Here is a 21,621-nt window from a genome sequence, read left to right on the forward strand (position 1 = left end):
TCTCCCCTACTTAAGTCAGGTTCCTTGCTAATAACTCAATTTAAACGTTTCATGGTCACATGCTCACATCTTACCCTATCAGGAACAGTGTTACAACACTTTCATGGAAATCCTAGTCAACTAAGCCAGGTAAGGAACTGGCTAAAGTTTTTTTTCTTTTTGAAACTGCATGGGTCCTGGCCCCATTATACTGCTTATCTTATCGTATATTCGAATTGTTCATAAAGCCATTATGTTTCGAAGGCTATCCCTTACTTATTTTCTTTACTTCGTGATTACAGATTCAGACATGGGGAAAACTTTGAAACTCTGAAGGTCCGGAGGACCTGCGCTGCAGGAAATCTGCAGTACCTCCCAATATTTTGTGCTAGCCCGAACTAAATATTCATGCATTTCCTTTAGTCTATGTTTACAAGTAAATCTTTATTATGCGTTGTGTTTTCACATAAACCTTGCCAGTCCAAAAGACCCGCGATATCAATAATCTTGCAGGTCCTCTGGCATTTCATGACCTGTCGGACCGTCAGGTTCCTAATGTCTGCAGATTACAGATGATTCAGTCTCACGTAGTACATTAGGTGCACAAAAATAAGTTAGATTGTTTCCAAAGATTTTGTGATTTTGCAGAGAATACAGGGCTTGTCTATTACAGTCAAAGGGGGGGGGGGGGTACATGCATGTGCATAAATTATAAACCAGTGGACATCCTTCATAATCTAGCGAAGATTTGTGAAAAAAAAAAAAACGGCATAAAACTAACCAAATAAACATATATCTAGTACGAGAAGTCGTGCTGTAAGTTTTTTGGTCATATTACGGTGCTGATATGACACTGAATGAATTTATTCAACCAGGCAGATATCCCTTTACCTGTGCAGGTCGCCCGCACTTGTTCACAATAACTCATGCAAAGAGACGCCTTTGATGATCACAAGCCAGAAAAAAATAAACCCAGATGTATTATATTTCAAAAGACAATTTCCTTCGATTTCCTTCTTTTAAATAGGTCGCTGTACACATCAGAGTTTTTTCTGTGACTTATTTTAAGTGTTTGTCGGATATTAGATCTAGTTTTCGTCAGTTATTATATGAACTCTTCAAAGCTGGTTTGAGCTTTAAAAAAACTCCATTAGTTATTTGATGCTGTAATAGAATATAATTGAACAGTCCCACTCGTGCGTTAATATAATGTACCAACAAACTTGTGATATAGATAGATTGAAAATATAATGTCTTACACAACAACCATAGGATCGTTGACATTTCACAAACTCTCCAATTAGTTTCCAGCACCATAAAAATGTCACACGAGAAATAAACGCTGACTATATTTTTGTAACGAGGATATATTTCATATGCTACTAATACCAATTTTTCTGTGCAACAAATAAAACAGATAACATATTGGCATTGAGAAATGCCAACACTTTGTGTGTTAATAATGTTAAAAAATGATGTAGTAATTCAAAAATCTATTTACCGATTGCTCTCGAATGTTAAACGGAATAGACAGTGGACATAGGGATCGAAACTTTATTGAAATGTGTTAGATGTTACAAAAATTGAATAACAACCAACACAACAAAATACGTGATTTTCCCGTAACATGATGCCAGATCTTAGTGACCACAATAATACTGCTTCAGGCCACAAAATATACTGATATTTATGTTTCCGTGCAGTGCGTACAAAAATAGTTTCCTTTTCTCTCCGTAAAATTTGATTTGAAGATTGACAGAAATCTGAATTTTGATACCGTAATCAGATAAGGCTTGATCCAGTCCCCGCTTGCACATGTGATTGAAGACACAAACAAAACCAGTTTCCATAACACGTTTGTCTGTGCTCTCAATCACGTCGGCAGTAGGCAACTTAGTAAGAGCTGCTGTCGGTTTCATCTTTCTTCCACCACCATGTCTCCGAGGCGTCGTCGTCACCGTCGTCGCCAAATAGATTGGACAAGAGGTCGTTAAGCAAGGACGACCTTGTGGTCTGCGCCTCCCATTCCCCCGTTACTTTGTTATTCTGCTTCACCTCGCTTGGAATGGGTGGTATAGGGGTTGTCTGAAATGAGAAGTGTAGGATTTTCTTTGCCTTTAGGTGATACGCCAAAAGACAAATGCGGACATTTTGTATGCCTCGAGATTTCAAATTAATTCTAAATAAAACGATATGAAAATATGTAAGATTTTTCTTTCACGTACCTGCTCGTCTTTGTTTTTTGGGTCTTGAGGTGCTTTCTTTCCACCAGCCTTTTGTATGTGGTCCGGTATTTCTTTGGTCCCGTGCAACACAAGTTTCACGCTTTTCACTGAGCCGCGCTGGCCACCAGTAGTCTACACAAACACACAACGCAAACATTATAAATCGTCATGGTGTTTTTAAGGAAAAATGAGTACTTGTTGGAAGAACGGCTTGCTATCAAGGTCAGTTAATACACATGTAGAGGGATTAAAAACAAGACAAACAAGCAAGATAAAACAAATTATATGGCTTTTTCCTACTGACCTATACTTACTTATTATATAAGCGAACAAAAGATGGAAATGATTCCACCATATTCTTCCCCAAATATTCGTATGTAGGCATATAAGTATAATTACTTCATGTGTGGCACACAGATTGGCTACGACCTAGTGAGCCAAAGTTAGCACTGTGTCGTATAGCATATTGTGTATGGTATATCAGTGTGTTAGGTGAGACACAGATTGGTACGACATGGTGTGATGTTGACATTGAGATCGGTATAACATAGTGTGTTAGGTGTGATATTGAGATTGGTGTTACAGTGTGTCAGGCGTTACCCTAAGATTACTTTGACACAATATTGTTAGATGGGATACAAAAGTCTAAGAAATACTCACCTGGTCAGCAATAGTCACTTCCCATGTTCCTTTTGGGTTTTCTCCCCAGTTGTGCACAGACAAGAAGCTCCAGTTTTTCAAACCATCCCTGGATGTGTCGTATTTGCGCGTGCTGAGCAATTTCGTCGTCATTCCTACAAAAACAAATCTGCTATGTCGACAGACCACTATATGCCAAATATGCTACATGTGCAACGCAAATGCATAGTCGACTTTGTTTCTTTTAATCGAAGTTTTATGGCTAGCCCGCTTCAAAATCAACAATTGTTAAGCTGTATCAATTTATGTGACTTGGCAAAATGTTTGAACAAAGGCTTCTTTTCTATGACTGCTCACATATCTCTTTAAAATGATGTGTATATATATACATACCAAACAAAAGGAGAACTGAGCCGCACCATTTTCCTTACATGTTCACGCGATCGTATCAGCTGAAAAAAATTACCTGACTTGTGACACGTGTGTCCGAGGACGCCTTTAAACAGACTAACTTACCACTGGGAGCTTTGAGCCAGATTTCCAGCGATCCTCTTCTACTGTAAGTCACGTCCACGACCAACTGGACGTGTTCCAGAGACCGGATTTCATTATCTTGACCCTCACATCCTGTTGTCTTTATCTTGATCACGACTTGGTTACCAGAGGACAGTGCCCTAAAAGTACAATGATTGCTGAAGCAGAAGAACTAGTGGTGGTAAAGACTGGCAGAGGGAACAGTGTAGGCATTACAAAAAGGACGCTTAGTTTAATATCCACTGTATACAAGTTTGGTATGTTACAACACACTTAAGCAGCAGTAGTTGAACAGATCTCTTATAAACGTTTGTATCATTTATTGATGTCTTTTTAAATGTAAACCATTTGGCATGTTGGCTGTGGCATACATGTACATCCTCAATGCAATTACAATTATACTTATGACAGGTGTAAGTGGGTTTTAGTAATTATTTTTAATTGTAAATCTAATTATGGTTTCCAAACGAAAGCAAAGGACACTAAGTTCACACATATTTGGACAAAATGGTTTACAGACGATTTGCAAATATGAAACCGGACGATTATCCTTCTATTCTAGCACATACTTTGGCAAGCCATCTGTTACATCGACTTCACATATAGATTTCTCTGGCACCGTCTTCCAGGTGGCAGGGTCTGCCGTCTCCACCAGGGCCAGGGCGTCTAGAATGCCGAACCCGAAGCTGCTGCTAACTTCGAAGCCTGCGCCATTGGTTTTCCAGCCAGGGTTTTCTCCTAACGGCGATTTCTGAGAGGTCCACGCGACCAGATGCTGAACGTCACGCCAAGTCAGGTTGGGGCTGGGGAGCGAAGAATTATGAAAAAATATATACATATACATCATATATACTAATTAGGATATTACACACATGTAGAGGAAAAGCTGGTAGGACGTGAGTGATTGCAATCAGATCAAAGTACTCATGATCTCACAGTGGTCATGTTCATTGTAACGGGAAAAAGACTGAGACAGTATGCACAAATAGTGGCCTACACATTTATGTGCAGGGTCGACTAGTCTACTTTTTTGAGAGGTGAAAGTTTTAATTCCAGATCTACATGTACATGTACGAATAATAATGCGTTTTCTCTCTTTCTTTCATACAGCGACACAAGACTTTAGAACCTTTTAAGTTCTCGAAATACAATAAATACAATTGAAATACAATAAGTTTATCTGCTTAAATCAGATTTTGAAGATGGATGCATTTTTGTTTATCTGTTTATTTGTTAATTTATAGATGTGAATGTCTTTTGAAATAAGGACTCACTTGCGTTCCAAGACAAGTGCCATGACACCGGCGGCCAAGGGGGCTGAGGCCGAAGTTCCCGTATGAGCTTCTGTGCATTTATTATGGAGGTCGGTACTCACCTATGTTATAAAAAGACAGTTGTAACTTATATTAGTGTTTTGATTGAAAACACGATCTAAACACTATCTTAGTTACTTACGAGTCACATGCAAGTTCTTTTGAAATTAAACTTGTCAAAGGTAAAGTAGGCGAAACACATAGCGAGTTTTGACATTAGTCAACTCTATCTGATTTCCAAAGGCCAGGTGTAATATTTGTAAATCAGATCAGCAATACATGTTTACTGGCTACGAGGCCCATTGACAGCATAATGATACTTTTAAGTATAAGTATTGTGGGTGAGATGACCAAAATCAAATAGTGCCTTTTTATTTCTCGAAAGAACTCGTTAAAACTGTTAAACAAAAAGAAAAAAAAATGTAGATATAAACATAAAGGAGTAACATTTTAGGGTATATTGGACCACTTACAATTTTTTTCTCTCCAAAGTTCCCACTAGAGTACGCAGTTGCCATGGTAGAAGCGCACCTCTCGGCATACCAAGGTTCTTTATTGTGTTCTGTAGCACTACTGATGGACAAAGTATAGATGGAGCCGGTGTAGCCGTCACAGTTGCAGTTGTCTTCACTTCTGCCACCGTTCCCAGACGCCCACATGTATATAATGCCCTTACCACCTCTGCCCTGTACAATATCAGGAACATAGGTAATAGATACACCACCAGTCAGTGGGGAATATGCAAAAAATTTTAATCTCGTCATTCACGGTGGTTTCCTGTTTTGTACTAAAATATGTCACATACACCTCGCTGACTCGCACAGGTTATATCCATTCTATAAAACGTTCTAGGAAACCGTTTTTTCTATTTTCTTCTATTGCTGGGTAAAAGTCAGTCATATATATATCTCATGTACTAATTATCTTTGCACCGGAAAAACGACGAAAACAATACGTCTCGTACGAAACGTTAACTCCGCGATATCCCCTGCTTACCTCAGTTATTCCCTTTATGAAAGCCTCCTTGCATAGCCTGCCCGGCCCTTCCAACGTCTTGCCGTCGTCATTTGGTCCCCAGCTGGCACTAACGATGTCGACATGAGTGTGGTTAAAACTGAGAGCTTTGGCCTCTACCGAGTCTGTAACACGTCCATCTAACATACGAATGCCTGAAAAAGATTTCGAATTAGTGAGCAAGCAGAATGCTTAGACTCCGTTCACATGAAAAATCTATTTTCTAAAAATCTATTTTCTATTCGCAGTATCATGTGATCACTCCGAGCGCAGCCAAGAATTAATTACAGCTTTGGAAGTAACTGGCTCCCGCTGCCAGTAATTACGCCGTGGGATATTCAGGGCACAGACCGTGATCACAAGATACCGCGAATAGAAAATAGATTTTAAGAAAATAGATTTTGCATGTGAACGGTCCCTTAATCTAGAAGTCGAGGATCACGAATGTCTATTCGTCCGTGCGAGTGCGTCTGAATGTTAATTGCTTGCAAGGAAGAGCTGTTCTTGTCAACCTAGCCTATTTAGCACGTTCTCCTGCACTGCATATAGGCTAATACATGTACATGTAGACTAATTATAATTCTATTCTTTGGAATAACAGGCTGAATTTTCCACAAACTCTGTGATAAATCTTTTAATGCTTTTTTATCAAAAATCTGTTATCAGATGGTTGGAAACGGAATTTTTTATAATTACCAAAAAATCCTTGATTTTATCTTAAACCCAAAGTGTGTTGTGTGAGAAAATGACGGCCATCTCTTTTAATTTCAGAGATGGATTGGATAGCCCAAAAACGCAAAGTTGCGTGACTTTAGGGACCCATTTGACAAAAGCACTTTAGCCCAAACATTAGTCTAACTTTAAGACCAAAATTGTTTTCTAATTTGTCCCAAGATAAATCAATAGTATCTGAAGTAAATGCAATATTGTGCCTGTTTCATAACTAATGTTTTATTTAAGTCTACCACTATGGATTTATCTTGAATCTTGAAATAGACCAAATTTGTTGTCTTAGAGTTAAAGTAATTAAACGCGCTTACAGCGTACCAGAAAAAGATATCAGAATGCTCTACTTATATTTGACAGTTTAGGACGAGCTTACTGCCTGTCACTGGTAGTGAGGAATAAATGTTTTTCTTTCATGTAGATTCGTTACTTTTACGGCGTGCGTGTATATAAACTTAACTGCAAATCGATGGCTGACTAACCCATTGTTCAACCTGAAAGTCTACAATGTTTTCAATGTTTGGTGACAAATTGAACACGGAGGACAGAAAACCCAAATCCATGCTTTACCTCATAATTAATAACAAGGAAGAATAGATGCTCGTGCTGTTTCCTTAGTTTAGTGCGTAGTCTAGTCTGCAAATCCATTCCTTAATTGATCAATTAAACTCGATATTTTTTGCAAAGGCATCATAAACTAAAATAACTGACAATAGTCTGCAATTTTTTCCAAAGCCTGCCTTTAAAATCGATTATACAGTTCAGAGTTGGTCGTGTGGCTAATTAATCGCCTGTTGTGGACCCAACCGGTTAATTTAGATAGATGCTCAATGAAACAGAAGGTTAACATTAGTTAGCAGATGATGAATGGGGGCGTGTTGCAGTCACTGGAACAAAAGTCACGCTACAAATGTGCTTTGTGAATGAGCTTTACTTGGAGGATGTGTTAGCCTCGTGTTAAGTCTACCTTGTGAGTTAAGCAGTTGCGATTTACTTTTTTTTTTCACAGAAAAATATTACGTTTCCGATTGTAGAAAGTTATAGACAGATATGTAATTTAATGATTATTTTCTTTCTTTATCTTATTTCCCTAGCCAAAAATATAATGATTCTCCGAGTACTTGTCTTCACAATTCACACATGGTTAGTTGTTTTAATAATGAATAAGTCCATTATTTACAATGTTGCATAATTCACGGTATCCACTTGGTTTGTCCGAAAAAAAATTACATTTTGAATGTTAAGTGAAAGTGTATAAGCAGCGATTATCAATTGCAAATTTAATTTATTTGACGTTTTTTTAAAAACGTGTTATGAAAGATGTGGTAATGAATACCTTGGCGTCGCCAGACGCAGTCAGAAACAGCCTGCTGCCAGATATCATACAGACGGCTGTACAGACTGCACCGTAGTTATTAATTTGTATATAATTAATTCACGTCTTTGGTTATATCTAGTCTCTAAGGTGTCCTTCGATATTGTTTCGAACAATTTCCATAATCGCAAGTCTAATTGCTGTTTATAGATTTTGTTAACAACATTCTAAAATAATAATTATTGAAGGTCACTAAATGTGCCAATTCTTTCGTAAGTCTGCACAAAGCATAACCCTTCGTCCAATTTATACCTTCTAACCAATAGGAAGGTCTTTATTGCCGGTGATAAGGCTAATTTGACCTTAGAATTAGAATTAGAATTATTGGCTAATTGTGCAAGGAGTGCCATTGTGCTAGATGTCATATCCAGTGAGCCAAGTGTGTACTTACCCCCAACTTTAGCGCCGTATGCCACGCCTACTCCACACAGGTTGTCATTTGGTTGCATGGCAATCTCTCCTGCACAGCGAGTCCCGTGTCTGAAAGTACATTAGTGCTTTTTATGTTTTTATGCTTTTTATGTTTTAAACTTGTTCTAGTTTTTCTAATTTTTTCAAACTGTTAATCTTGTTATAGATAGATAAACATTGACCAAGTCTAATTATTATTTTTACATTTCAAGTATAGATGGAACTCATTTAACCATTTTCGTTTCGTCATGTAGAGAGGCACAACGACAACGTGTCAAGTTTTTTCGCGTAGACGTACAAATTTGGAATTGAAAAATCAACAAGTGGACGCGTGAACGTGTGTCTACACCGTATTGTAGTACAGCCGTTCGCCCCCTATTACATGTATATAGGTTAAGAATATTTATACCATGGGCATTTTTCTATTCACATTTATTGCTTTAATAGGGAAGTCTCGTTTCTACAAAAATGCCTAATGCAACTTGAATATTTGAGAATATTACGGCAAACAAATGGCATCAAATAGGAAAGAAGAAGAAAAATAATATATACCTGTTCTGATCCAAAGCATCATATCTAGGGGAAGGGTCGCTGTCACCTCCGTTTAAATCAGTACTTGCATATGGATCCTACAAAAGACAGAAAACTCCAAGTGAGACTGCTATAAGAAAAGGAAAAACATGACTTCCGGTTTCCATGGACAGCGATGCTTGTGTGACAAGTGCAGTTCTCTGCTTTGCACTCGTCTTTTTTCATGCAAAGTAGCATGTAGCATGTAGTATTCGAGCCTAATTTTAAACGACTTGTATATACTAAATGGCTATAGGTGCATGGCCAGAAATAATTTTGTTTGAAGTAGACTGTACATAAGTGATTGATTTAAACCAAACTTACATAGCTGGCTCTGAGATCAGGATGTGTCCATTCAAGCCCTGGAAAGAGAGAAGTGACATGGGCATCAACGGTTTCAAAGACTTTTTCTCCGTCATCAAAATTTACAAACAAAAATGAGATAAACACTTAATATTTCACGATAAAAGAGTCGAAACTGACAAAACAAACCTACACGCAAAAACTCATCTTTAATCCACAGCGATGAATTTGACGCAACGTGGAATGTCTTAAAGGAGACAACCCCTTCCAGTTAATTGTATTTCCGTGCCGTTAGAGTTATCATAAATCATTTAGTATCAGTGATTAGCGATAGTTTACGATTGTCTCAATGACGCGCGACAAGCTTTCTCCATTAGGCTCATATGATCATTTTTCGTAAAGGTTATCTTAAATAAATCGGTGGGCGCCACAAAATTCTCCCGTGTAAAACATTAAAAAATCACTGTTGAAAAGCATTGCTGAATATCAATCTAAATGCAGTATTGGTATAACAACCTCTCTTTCCGATCGTCAGTAGCTGAACCTAGAGTAGGAGAGAATTTAGATAGATCTATCATATCGCACGTATTAAGTACCTAAATTATTTTGAAATCCATGTAGAATAGAGACTGCATGTGTTAGTGAACGAGCATTAAGTACTGGAAAATTATTATTATTATTATTATTGTTGTTGTTGTTGATGTTGTCGTCGTCGTTGTCGTTGTTGCTGCTGCTGTTGTTGTTGTGATATTCATTCCGAATGCCCACTATTTACCCAAGGAACCTCACGAAACCCCTCCCCACCCCTATCCGCAACCCCTTACCATCATCAGGAATGGATATGACTACGCCTTTCCCAGTCACTTTGTACTTATCCCAGGCCTCCACCACTCTGAGGTCGGCGTGTGAAGTGGGGTTTCTCCTCTTGTCTGAGTCCTGATGTGTCTGGAACAGACAGAGGTAAAAAATTACTGCAGTGAAAGTTACATTCTAGAGTAATATAAAAATTCTGAGAAGAAGTTGTCTCCCGAAAAGTAAGACAAAATAAAGTGCTCGCCAGCTTCATGTTGTTGTCGTTGTCTTTTTTTGTCTTAAGAGAGGCTTTTAAAACGAGGCAACATTTCTGTTTTTTAAAAAAATCGTGGAACATGAAGCGGTACTTTACAGCTGATGATGATGGGAAAGGTATCTTGTTTAAAGACTTGAAAAATGTTATGTTATGTCATGTTATAAGTAACTCTATAAGTTTAGCTGTCGTGTGAAAAACACTTTAATTGTAACTTTGGGTATAAACGCCTTCAATAGCTTAAACAGGGTGATATAAAAAAGGTGTAGAAATTACTTCATAATGGCCTTTTAGGCAAAACGAACCAATAAAATAAAATAAAACGAATCAGTTAAATTTCAATTTAGAATTTAAAAATCAGGTATCTTTTGAACACATGTTAATTACCCAGTATCAACAGACGAATGGTTAAATGTAAATTATATGTAAAAAGTCACATACCAAATACCATTCATGTGGCCAAATTGGGTCATGAAATGGCTTAATGTGAGGTGGATCGTCTTCTTTTATATTGCGTGGAATGTAGCCTCTCTTCACCCTGCTCTTGCTCTGCTGTTGTTCTGCCCAGTGAACCTAAAACGAAAATGAAGAAAAATTAAAATGTCGTGTGTCTGAAGAGGACGTTGACTTTAATTCATTATTGCGTGTCTTGATGCAAAATAAAACTTCAAACGTTTTACTGGAGATAACTCATAAGTAAAGTTTACGTGCTTTACTGAAACCAATTTAATTGCCACTCTGTGAAATATCAAGAGGGGTGAACGACCTGGAGATTGCACGTTATACACGTACTTGTGGATGATCAACCAGTCTCTTTACGTGAGTGTGGGCACTTCGCCGAGAGCGCGCAGGGACATCTTTGTGGGCAAGGAGATAATAGTCATCGAGTGCTCCAATCTGAAAGAAAAGATTTCAGAGGGCAAGTCAGTCTGAAGATACCGGAGAAGATCTTGAAGCAGGAAATTCAAAAGTCATTTAGACCTCATGTTATTGGCCGTTATAAAGATGATGAACTTCGAGACGGGGGGCAAGAAAGTTCCCCATTACTACACTCACGCACACAAGCGCGTGTTCATACACACACACAAATAACTTCATACGAGATGATCATTTCTGATTTTTGTGTATTAGCTTAGTGTATTGTGTATCGCTGAGAAAGAGAGAGAAAATGAAACCACATTAACAGATTCCACCTTTTTTAAATTTCGTTACAGGAATGATTTAAATTGTTTCTGAATACGTATATACAAGAGCCTCTGTCGATATACACATTTTATATAAAATTACCATTTAACGTCATCCTACATAGGGCAGAATATACATGTAGACAGCAGTGTCAATTAAGATGCCTCTGAAAACTCTTTTTCTGTCTGTCTCTGAGAGCTGTCAACGGCAGCAATCTGGCTATAACAGCAGTTTTATAAACCTGTCTGTTAAGGAACACTATATTTAGCAGATATTAGAAGGCATTTCCACTTTTCTTGGTCGCTAATTGCGTATCATTGCTTGTAGCTCATACATATAACGTCCCTTTTATCTCACGGCGAAACGCTATAAAGGTAAATTGTGGCTATATAATGGACTATTTGCCTTTAATGTTGTGTAGATGGTCTACCTCTAACAATTGCAGACTTTCATGCTAACTCGTGCAGCCTGGTGGTTTGTTGTAATACAACGAATCTTTTAGAAGCGCGCGCACGTTTTTTTTTTTAAATCAACGAAGACAACAAACGTAAATGACGCTAGAAGAATTCCGTCATCACCTATCTTAAAGAACTGCATACATGTGACAGGCGTTAAGGATGGATTACATTTAAGTCAATCTAAATGCCATTCTTTGATAAAAACCAAGCTGCGCTTGTTGACTTCCACAGTCTTGGGCCTTTCTGCACCATCAAAGTGTTTAAAATCACAATTTTAAGTCTCTCCTTCCTGTGTCACGAAGTCACAAAATAGGCCGAAGGACAAGTTTTCACCACCCTTTAATTCGAGCAGTCGGCCGTCTTGATGTATAATCCTCGAAGATGAAACTTCACTCGTGTTTTTTCAATCACTTTGCTGCATTAATTGCAAACCCAAGGGGTAGTCTGTCATAATGATAATGAAAGAAGTACATACTGATCCAAGGAAATTGCTTACTAAAAATGGGACCAAACAAAACGATGTATCAAAATCGAAATAGCTTTTCAAATATCAGAATGGTCATTTTAATGAAATCTGAGAATTATGAAATTGACTTATCCTTTAAAATGAAGAGCATCGTGCATTTCCCCATTACACCGATTTTTCAATCACGAACAAAAAAAACTAAATTGAAGAGTCAAATTTCCGTTATGAAATAAATGTACCTAACATTTTTATGTAGGCAGTTTCTCGTTTGTTTCAATAATGCATCATAGAAGAATGATTTTAGAAAATGCGCTTCCGATGTTTGAAATAAACCGTTATTTCTAGGTTCATTTTGTTCTCTCGTATGCTGTAGCAAAGCGGATATTCAGAGGAACCCAGCCTTCCATCCTCGGTTTATTATGTTTTCTCAGCTCACGCTGGTTCTCCTCGTGACCAAATCACCGAGTAATAACTATTCTTGGAAACTAAAAGGGGTCTTGGATTACTCCTAAAGACTGTATTAAGCCAGCTATGTAATTATTAAATTGTGATGTATAGAGGTTTTGTATGACGACCTTATCCCGGTGTCGCTTCACTGCGTCAGTCGTTCTGCCTTTACCTAGAGTTACCATTTGCAGTAAGAATCGTTAAAAAGGGTATATTTCATTTAGATTTTACGTAACCATAATCATTAAATAGAACTGTATTTCCATTTCCTTCATGTGAGTATTATATTAAAATCATATTCTGGTAGACGAGTTTTACTCTGACAGTTGTTCATGTTAGACACTTGTCCGAATCAACAGCCAACAACAGTTTGTCGGTGCACAAGCGTTGCTCCGATCAGGATGCCTTGCTGCACGCGGAAGATGAATTTATGAAGTACCTTGGCCCTAAGCGTCTGTCAAACCCGGGCTAATTCTCTAGCTGACACCAACCCAATGTCTTCATACAAATTATTAAAACACGCATCAATTATGTCCTCTCAACACGTTTTACAGGGATTCCAATCAATTTCTTGTTATCTCATGTCGAACCTGAGTTCTAGAGGTCGCAATTTCCTTCTTAGTCTTATCAATCTTGGTTCCATGTGTCAACTCTTGCTGCGTTGAAGGTTTATTCAGCCTACCTTGAAAGGAGGTGCCTTCACATTTAATATGAACAAATGTCAAATTTTCCCAAACAAATGATTAATCTCGGACAAGTAGTTCAGACGATGACAATTACACCAAAAGACGTCAATAGTTTTAAGAATAGCGATAATTCTCAATCTGAAAATGATATTGATACCATGTGGTGAGGTGCGAATGTTTCGAGTTTGTTGCGTGGGTTTGCGAGTGTTTCGGTGTACGTGTTTGTGTGAAAGACAGCATAGTAATGAGAAAGTGAGACCTGATTTATGAAAGTTTTTCCCAAAAGTTTGACACCAATACCCAACGATCAATAGTCTACTAAATTCACGCACTGCTTCCTAATGCGACACACTGTACTTTTGTTTGATGTGTGATCTAACGCAGTTTCATTTAGCAACTCAACAAATATGCTATATAAACTGACAACCAGCAACTGTTTTTGTTTCATAATAAAAAAAAGCCCACTGTCACAAAAAAGTCCATAAAATGAATATATGTTTTTATTTCCTCGACCATTTACAGAGTTCGCGTTCCTCATTAATTAAAACATTCAATTGTACGTCGACTGCTGCACGCGGTAGCACGTGCTGATACTACTAGTACCAATCTACCTACTCGTATTCAAGCACGTTGTGTGTACTCTAATAATAAAGGCTTTCTGCCCCTGATAAAGCGTATCTCATTAGTGCTGACTTTGAAGATTATTCTATCGATTAAAACGTAGTGCAGTTTATCTAAAATATTAGTAGTCCTAATTAAAAGGTATTATTATATTCCGGCAACGTTGCTTCCTTTCTCCGGTGTGCTGTGCTGTACCACGCAACATTGCTTCTTTTTGTACTGCAAACCAACAAGCATATTTCAGATTTAGACCATATAAAAGAATATGGCAATTCTAAAAAAGAGCAATACCAGGACCAAATTATACCGACTTAAACTCTATCACTCAACAACAGTCTCTTTTTTCTCTTCTTCAAAAATAAAATTTAGCACATCCAAGAGGGAATCGGGTATCTCTTTATGATAGCTGGTTGCAATACATACGGCAATTTAACAATGTAAAGGAGACAAGCATTCGACTGCAAGGAGTGTTGGTGCACTTTCATTAATTCGCAAAGCTCTAGCGATATAATCTTAATCAGAACTATTCACAATAGGGGTTAGTGCGTTGTCATAGGAACATGTAATCGCTACTCTTTTATTATGCAATACATCCTGTGTCCATCTTTCCTAAGTTGTTCAACAGATTGTTGGAAGGAAATCAAGTAAAGCAATGCATGTCCGTCAGAGCTTTTGGTTATAACTTTTCAGTTAAAACTTCGTCATTTTTTAAAATCTTTTTGTCATTGGTTTTGGTTCACAGTACAGATTTACTTATAACACATAGACTTTCGACCTCGAGTTGCACTACACAATTACATTAACTAAACACATTCATTCTGGCCATCAAGTAATTCCTTCCATCAGAGACCAGTTGCTTATTTTATTCATAGCAGTATGTGCTAGTTCGCCAACGATCAACTTGTTCTTGGGGACACGCTGTTTCTTTCTGCCAAATTGAAATATGTTATTACAGAATCAGCTTTCTTATGTTATAAAAGAGATTCCACCTTCTTCAAGACTAGGAAACGTACAGCTTTGTATCAAGTAACTAGGTATTACTCATTATTAGCTTAGGCTTGCTATCAAAACATATTGAAGCCCGTATTCCTTAGGTTTGATTAGATGATTATTTAATATCGCTAAGGTTGGTTTGTTAAATATGAATGTTTACCACACTGGCCGTTTTTCCGTATATTTCTAACTTCTAAATAGAATAATCGGTGTCAGCCAGAAGTGGAGAGGTTGGCTTTGTAAAAGTATGGGATTGGTACCATTTGCCTTATTCACACACTGATAAAAGCTCGTTTCGTTTTTAACCCTTATAATTTAAGTGACATCTATAAGAATGAATAAATAATTAGATTCTTTCATATTAGTTAGGTCAACACATGTAGGCTTACTGTAGGCCAAGATAGGCTTAAGTCAAAACTATTGCATGCCATTTCTTACAAAACATTTGGAAAAAGATAGCCATGTTAAGTTTGAGAGCAGCACAAAGTTGTAGATTCTATGTGACGTTGACATGTGACGTTGTCGTGCAATAATACGTTCGGGCTCAAATTGTGAAAAAGAGAGAAAGGAATGTTTTTGAGTACAAGTGTAAGACTTGACCAAAAAGCGCCGTTGGGGAGGGTCTCCAAAACTGTAGTTCCAACCGCAATGTGCAACTGTTGGTGCTTTTTCATATTTTCTTGGCCGTTACGGCTTTCCTATGGTGACCTATAGGTATAACTACACTTTTACGTCAGCAATCACGACGGTTTTCAATTCTTACAGTACGTATGTATGTATGTTCAGGATAACCAAAGGATAGTCGCCATCAACGACTCCAGAACAAATCCACCAATCAATACAGAGAAATGACACGCCTTGATTCGTCAGTCCGCAAGCTGTATTAACTGAATCTACCTGACAACAGGCACCCCTACCCCGACATCACCAGCATTCAAATAATTTGTTGCCACGTTAAATATTATGACGTGGGTTGTGAATTATTTACAATTTTGCGGCTGAACTACCAACAATTGTCTCTATAAGCTTGCAGCACAGACAACTTACCAATACATTATAGATTTGAGTTTTGTAAAAATTTTGCACAAAACCCGTGTCGATGTGAACATGAGATGGAAATTTACCTTAATACTTGTCAGGGTTCATGATAACAAACTTTTCTGTTTGATGTATTTTCAGCTTGATTTATATATTCATTTATTTATTTTTCATCTTATCAACGGGTGAGACACATGCTCATAATGTTGTCGAGAGGTTTGAACAAACACGCAAATGCAACCAGTATTCCATCATCATATTCACTAATGCAGTTATAATATATGTAGACTAACATAACTAAGGATAAACAGTTGACCAGCAACATACATGTAACAACAACATTTAAATATCTTGTTATATGCTTCGTGCTGTGTACATGTTGTCCATCCAGGTATCAATATTTATCCGTAAATCAATATAAGCTCTTGGTACGTGAAATCCGGCGTTAAGCAAGAAAAAGAGCTCTTGAGAATACTGTTAAAACCCGCTGTACATGTCTGAAAAGACTCTTGATGATGAAGCGATGAAGTCATATAAATTGAGTATAAATGCATACCTTCAAATGTAATTCAGGTGATGTAAATTGGTTCATTGTACAGAGAGTTAAAGCAAAGGGGCTTAAAGTTAAACAGAAAAACAGTAAATTTGGTGAAGTCTCAATGTATCTTTTGAAAGGAATTTAGTAAATCATGGGTAAAAAACAAAAGTCTCAGAAAGGCAAAGACAGTGAATGTTATAATTAGAGCTTTAATAGAGTATTAAATAATATATTAGATATGCCGGTATATTGAAAACAAAGTATATAAAAATAAAATTTGCGTGGTAACTTTAATTACGCTTATAAAATATGACGTAGAACTTGGATGAATAAGGTTGCATTTTGGTCCATTATTTTATATGTGTAATTTACGACGCAGATAAATGTCTTTGCCTAAAGATATTTATAACGCTGTTGATTTTCAAAGGAACATGAAAATTAACTTGTTGCCGTGCGTTGCTTGAAAACTCAATTTAAGTAATGTTGGTAGTGATTGCTTAAATTGCAAAAATGGAAGTCACTCTTAAACAATAGTCCAAATGAGGATAAAAATGTTTTTCTACAACATGGTTTTGCAGCCTGTTTTTTTTTCTTTTTTTTGTCTTAGATAATGCTCTATACATGTATGTGGTAAAATAACCCGATCATTTTGTGATCATAGCCCTTGTATCCAATCCATCAAGACTAGACTATTATTCTAAACGCCAAGTACTAGTTTTAACGCCAAAATAAAATAGGCAGCCAAGACACGAAAACGCTCTTCGTGCGAATATTTCTCGATGTTGTTATCAGTCGCTGAGTCAAGAGGTGTCATATCATTAAGCTTATATTCTCTCATTTTCTGTGCAGAAAGCAATCTCCACATTATTTACAAACGACGGTTTCATTGTCTGATAATAGAAGTAATATGTAACCAGCGAGATAATATTCTTCAGCAAGAAGGAAAAGCAGACAATAAAACATCATATAATTCTTATGACAAAGTAACAGAAAAGGGATAGTGGTCAATATTCCTTAGAATACAACCATTATGTAACCGGAATAAGTCCACTGTCTCTAGCTTCATATACATATAGACTTTTCCTGTTTAGTCTGTTCGTGCGCATAGCAAGTGCATGTTTCGAATCCCAATCATCAATCACATGAAAACCGCGAGAAGAAAAAATAAATTCTTTTTTTAAAGCTGATGTAGTGCCATAGGGAGGAAAGACAGTATTATAACAAGTGTCACATTCGCCAGCTAAGCTTTACGACGTCGTGTACTAGTAAGCTGTTCAAATGAGGTTCAAGTAAGAAACGAAATCACTTTCTGACCGTAGTGCATTCTCCTTTCATAAGATTTACAAAAAATGACTTAGTGAAAATAGATGTTAAAAATACTAATCATATCAAAGCACAGAAGTATTTAATAGGCCATATAACTTATCCCAATGTCTGATCAGAATTAAGTATCAAACTTTAAAAAAGGGACGCAGCAATCACATTATCTGCGATGATGACACATGACTTTTTTCTATTAAGAAGTGTTCTTTCATCGGATTGACATTAATTATCGCACAATAAAGATTTCGCTTTTATCCGCCGTAGACAAAATTGCTCAATCACATTGTGTGGTTGTAAAGGCATATTTATTGCTATATTTGTATGTATTTACTTTGTGTTTACCAAACATAAACTCTATGTGCAGTAAAAACGGCTAATCATTTACTTGATGAGTGTCGCTCGAAACGCGTGGAGATTTATACCAGATAATGACTTGTCAGCAGTATAATTTTCGTATAGCTTTTGACTCATTACTAACCCTTCCTATACCTGAGTATATATTTTTATGAGGGATAGGAAATAAGCAAAAATAAAAGAATTTTCAAGAGATTAAAATTAAGATTGCTGATAAGCAAATATAGGTTGAGACGTTGGACCTCACTCCTACTCCACCGAAGCTGGACAAATTCTGACGACTACGTAATAGGCCTACTTACGTAGATTATAATTTGCGTTCTTTTTGTTTCTCTTAATCGTTTAGATATTTTTTATTTACCCCTACAATAATAAAATGATACTTTCATGTTTCGTTGCATTTGTTTGATTCAGCCTGGTGATGATGATGATGGCGGCGTTTTTCTTCGAAATGTAAAAAGTGATTAAACAGAATCCGTAAAATAACGTTGAATATTTCATTAAGCTACGAACAAAATCACATATACAACTACATGCAGTCGCATCACCTCTTACTTACTACGATGGGTTTTCACACACAGCCACTGCATACACATGTACGCACAAACCCACACACGCACAGATTACATATTGATGATGCGTATTGGTAACAACGATTCCTTACCTGTCCCAAGTTCTCGTAGCCCAGATCCCTAGCCACCTTGTCGGCGTTCTCCGGTCCTCCTAGTACTTTCACTGCAAACTCATTGCTATACTGACCATCTCCAGACGCTTGGAAAACACAAAGAGCGGAGAGGAAAAGAAAACCAGAATAAAACATAATATTCTAATAGAAATAATAAACAGATAGGTTCCTGCGAATTAGTGAGGTCAAGACGGACTCTCCTTCCTTCCTTCAATCGCTGCCTTTGTTGTAGTTCTTTTTTTTTCAACCGTGATGATTTTCCGGTTTTCCCTGACAGCTCGTGTCTTCGTAGAGTTCTCCAACCCAAAGGGGTTTATCGTTCGAGTCGTGTTAAGTTAAATACATGATTATGCATTGAACGGCTTATCGCAATGAGAATCAAGAAACGTTAAACAGCTGTTCTTTAGCTCTATACCATCACAGACTTGGATATGAAGTATATACCAAATCGGATGCGGGTAGGTTACCCATCATTCAACTGAGCGTGTGCATGATGGTCTGCTACCACGCATTTCAGGACGTCATCACAACAATCACTCGCCGTTTATCACAGAATGTTCGATCAAGCCAACCTTCGTTTAGTGGACAAGAGGCGCACGGTTTTCCAGTGCATGAGTTATGAAGCGGCAACCCTAAGACTAGAAACGATTTTGGTTGATTACGGAGACAATTACAGTAATATCCTTAAAATGTAAGGATCATGAAGGATTAATGAGACAAATTCTAGGTCATCGATGTGTCGCAGTTACAACTGAGATAATAGGATCAGGTCAGCAGCAAAATGAACAGAAATTATTTCCTTTATTTTTATAAACAGTCCCGAGCTATTAGTTTTCTCTCATTAAGATAATTGATAACGCAACTTAGGAATATCCCACCAAGTTTCACTTACACTTCCTGGCCGATATTTTTTATGGTTATTTCATATGATATATTAAAGGTATGAACGCGGCGAATTAAGATTTGAACGAATAATTTGTTTAATTCGTCCAATTAAGAATGCATTTGAAAGCTTAACAGGTGTTCCACATTCTATATTTAAATAAACATTTTCAAACAGTCTTCAAAATTTGTCATCTACCCATCGCAAGTTAACTTCAATCAGACATACGCAGCATAATTGGAGGACGATTTTGACGTCAGGTCTTATAACATGATTAAATATCAAGCCGGAAGGAGCGTTTCTCCTACGTCTCCGATTGTTCTCATCCTAGTGGCGAGGCCGTCACACGTTAACGGTAGCTTCATTATAACCCGACATAATCAAACCCGAAGTGAAGTCAGAGTAATGAAGAATCAGATTTCTTAATGGCACTGCAAACAATCGGCAGAGGATAATTGAGGCAGCTGTCGCGCGTAAATATTGAAGGAAAACTTTTATCGATTCACCTGTGGATTCACGTTAGTAAAAAATACGGGATTGGAAGGCATAACAGCGCGTTTTGGTTCGTCGCGAGTTCGTCAAAATTCACGATCGAAACGTTTGATGCCCATATTCCTGCCTGTAGTATCCACAGCCCAGTCAAGACCACGCTCTTTATCTAGCAGTCACAAAGTGCACTTAAATGCGCACTCAGTTTGCTGTATTATCAATCTCAGTTAATCATCAGTTCAATTTCCCGGTTGCAAGCTGTATATACAAGCTTCTATTGAACACTTTAATAACTCTGCAAATACCTCCGATTTCATTTCAGAAATATCACCACAGATTACTTACGAGCGGGTTTTGAGGTGCACTCTTATTAGTTACAACTTCCACGGTTGTGGCAGGCTAATCTATGTTTTTTATTCGTTTTGAAAAATTGACAAAAATAAACCTACCATAGAACAGAAGAAATAATTCATAAATGCATCTGACGTACTGATAAAAAATTAGCTTTCTTTTCTCGAGAAACAAGAAAGTGAACATAATGGGTAAAATCGCACCGTGGCTTGATGGAGGGCCCTCTACGTCATGGAACGCTTGGCCCATCTCTTGCTCGACGGAAGACGACCACGCGAGCCAGCTGCGCTTCTCTCACGGACACTTAACTGGGACACGACTTGAACGCTTACATTGATTTTTACTTCCCTATGATAACTGACTCCGTTTAATTCATTCATTTAACGATATCTTGACAGTTTATGAACAACACAACTCGGTTGAGCAGTTGTAAAATCTGTTCAGTACGTTTGAACAAATGTATAAAACTGTAGCTAGCGTGAGGCAGCCGATTCTGTATTTCTCTAACTCTTATTTACTGATGAACGCGGTGGGGGAGGTGTAAGTAATATTTAATGTCAAAGTATTAAAGAATTCATTTCCTGTGACTATTTTACGGAGTCTCTGCTTGGTTGTGGTTTTCTTTTCAATTCTTAAACAGATAAAAACTCTTCATATGAGATTCAAATTCTACAATATATACATTGTAAACATCACACCGAAATATAATAAATTCCATTTCACCACCAAAACGGCAGTTATCGCAATAAATCTGAAAGATAGCTACCCTCAGCAATAATCTTTTAAGAGATTATTACAAAAACCACACTAAAAAATCGACTAACTTTGAATGTCGGTACCTTTGTTACGTATTGGAACATTACCGTTTATTAATCCGCTTTTCGGCACTTTTCCCACCAAAATGACTTGTTGTCATCCTTTTTTTGTGTGTGTGTATTCTATGTGGTAC

At 37.3% G+C, this 21,621-nt stretch overlaps 1 protein-coding gene across 1 annotated transcript; it reads right to left on the reverse strand.

The window, feature by feature from the left end:
* Nucleotides 1–1,519: 1,519 nt before the first annotated feature.
* Nucleotides 1,520–19,391, reverse strand: LOC106173102 (neuroendocrine convertase 1). The gene is made up of 15 exons (XM_013554103.3): nt 18,929–19,391; nt 10,948–11,052; nt 10,597–10,728; nt 9,914–10,034; nt 9,111–9,148; nt 8,769–8,845; nt 8,197–8,285; nt 5,687–5,859; nt 5,164–5,376; nt 4,652–4,752; nt 3,947–4,180; nt 3,360–3,517; nt 2,865–2,998; nt 2,205–2,336; nt 1,520–2,064 (listed from the first exon to the last, which is right to left on the reverse strand). The coding sequence occupies exons 1-15, from the start codon at nt 19,082–19,084 to the stop codon at nt 1,873–1,875; spliced, it is 2,055 nt and encodes a 684-aa protein (XP_013409557.2). The 5' UTR covers nt 19,085–19,391; the 3' UTR covers nt 1,520–1,872.
* Between the last annotated feature and the right edge of the window lie 2,230 nt (nt 19,392–21,621).

This window comes from Lingula anatina, chromosome 1, assembly GCF_051362555.1.
Source record: "Lingula anatina isolate TDL-2025a chromosome 1, LinAna3.0, whole genome shotgun sequence".
NCBI lineage: Eukaryota > Metazoa > Brachiopoda > Lingulata > Lingulida > Lingulidae > Lingula > Lingula anatina.

Bases quoted from the DNA above. Each gene is read 5' to 3' on its own strand.
- LOC106173102 (XM_013554103.3), bottom strand. From the start codon at position 19,084: ATGTTTTATTCTGGTTTTCTTTTCCTCTCCGCTCTTTGTGTTTTCCAA. The intron at 10,729-10,947 runs GTACGTGTATAA...TTTTCGTTTTAG, and splicing joins GACTGGTTGATCATCCACAA to GTTCACTGGGCAGAACAACA. The intron at 3,518-3,946 runs GTATGTGCTAGA...TTGTACTTTTAG, and splicing joins GTAACAGATGGCTTGCCAAA to GGCACTGTCCTCTGGTAACC.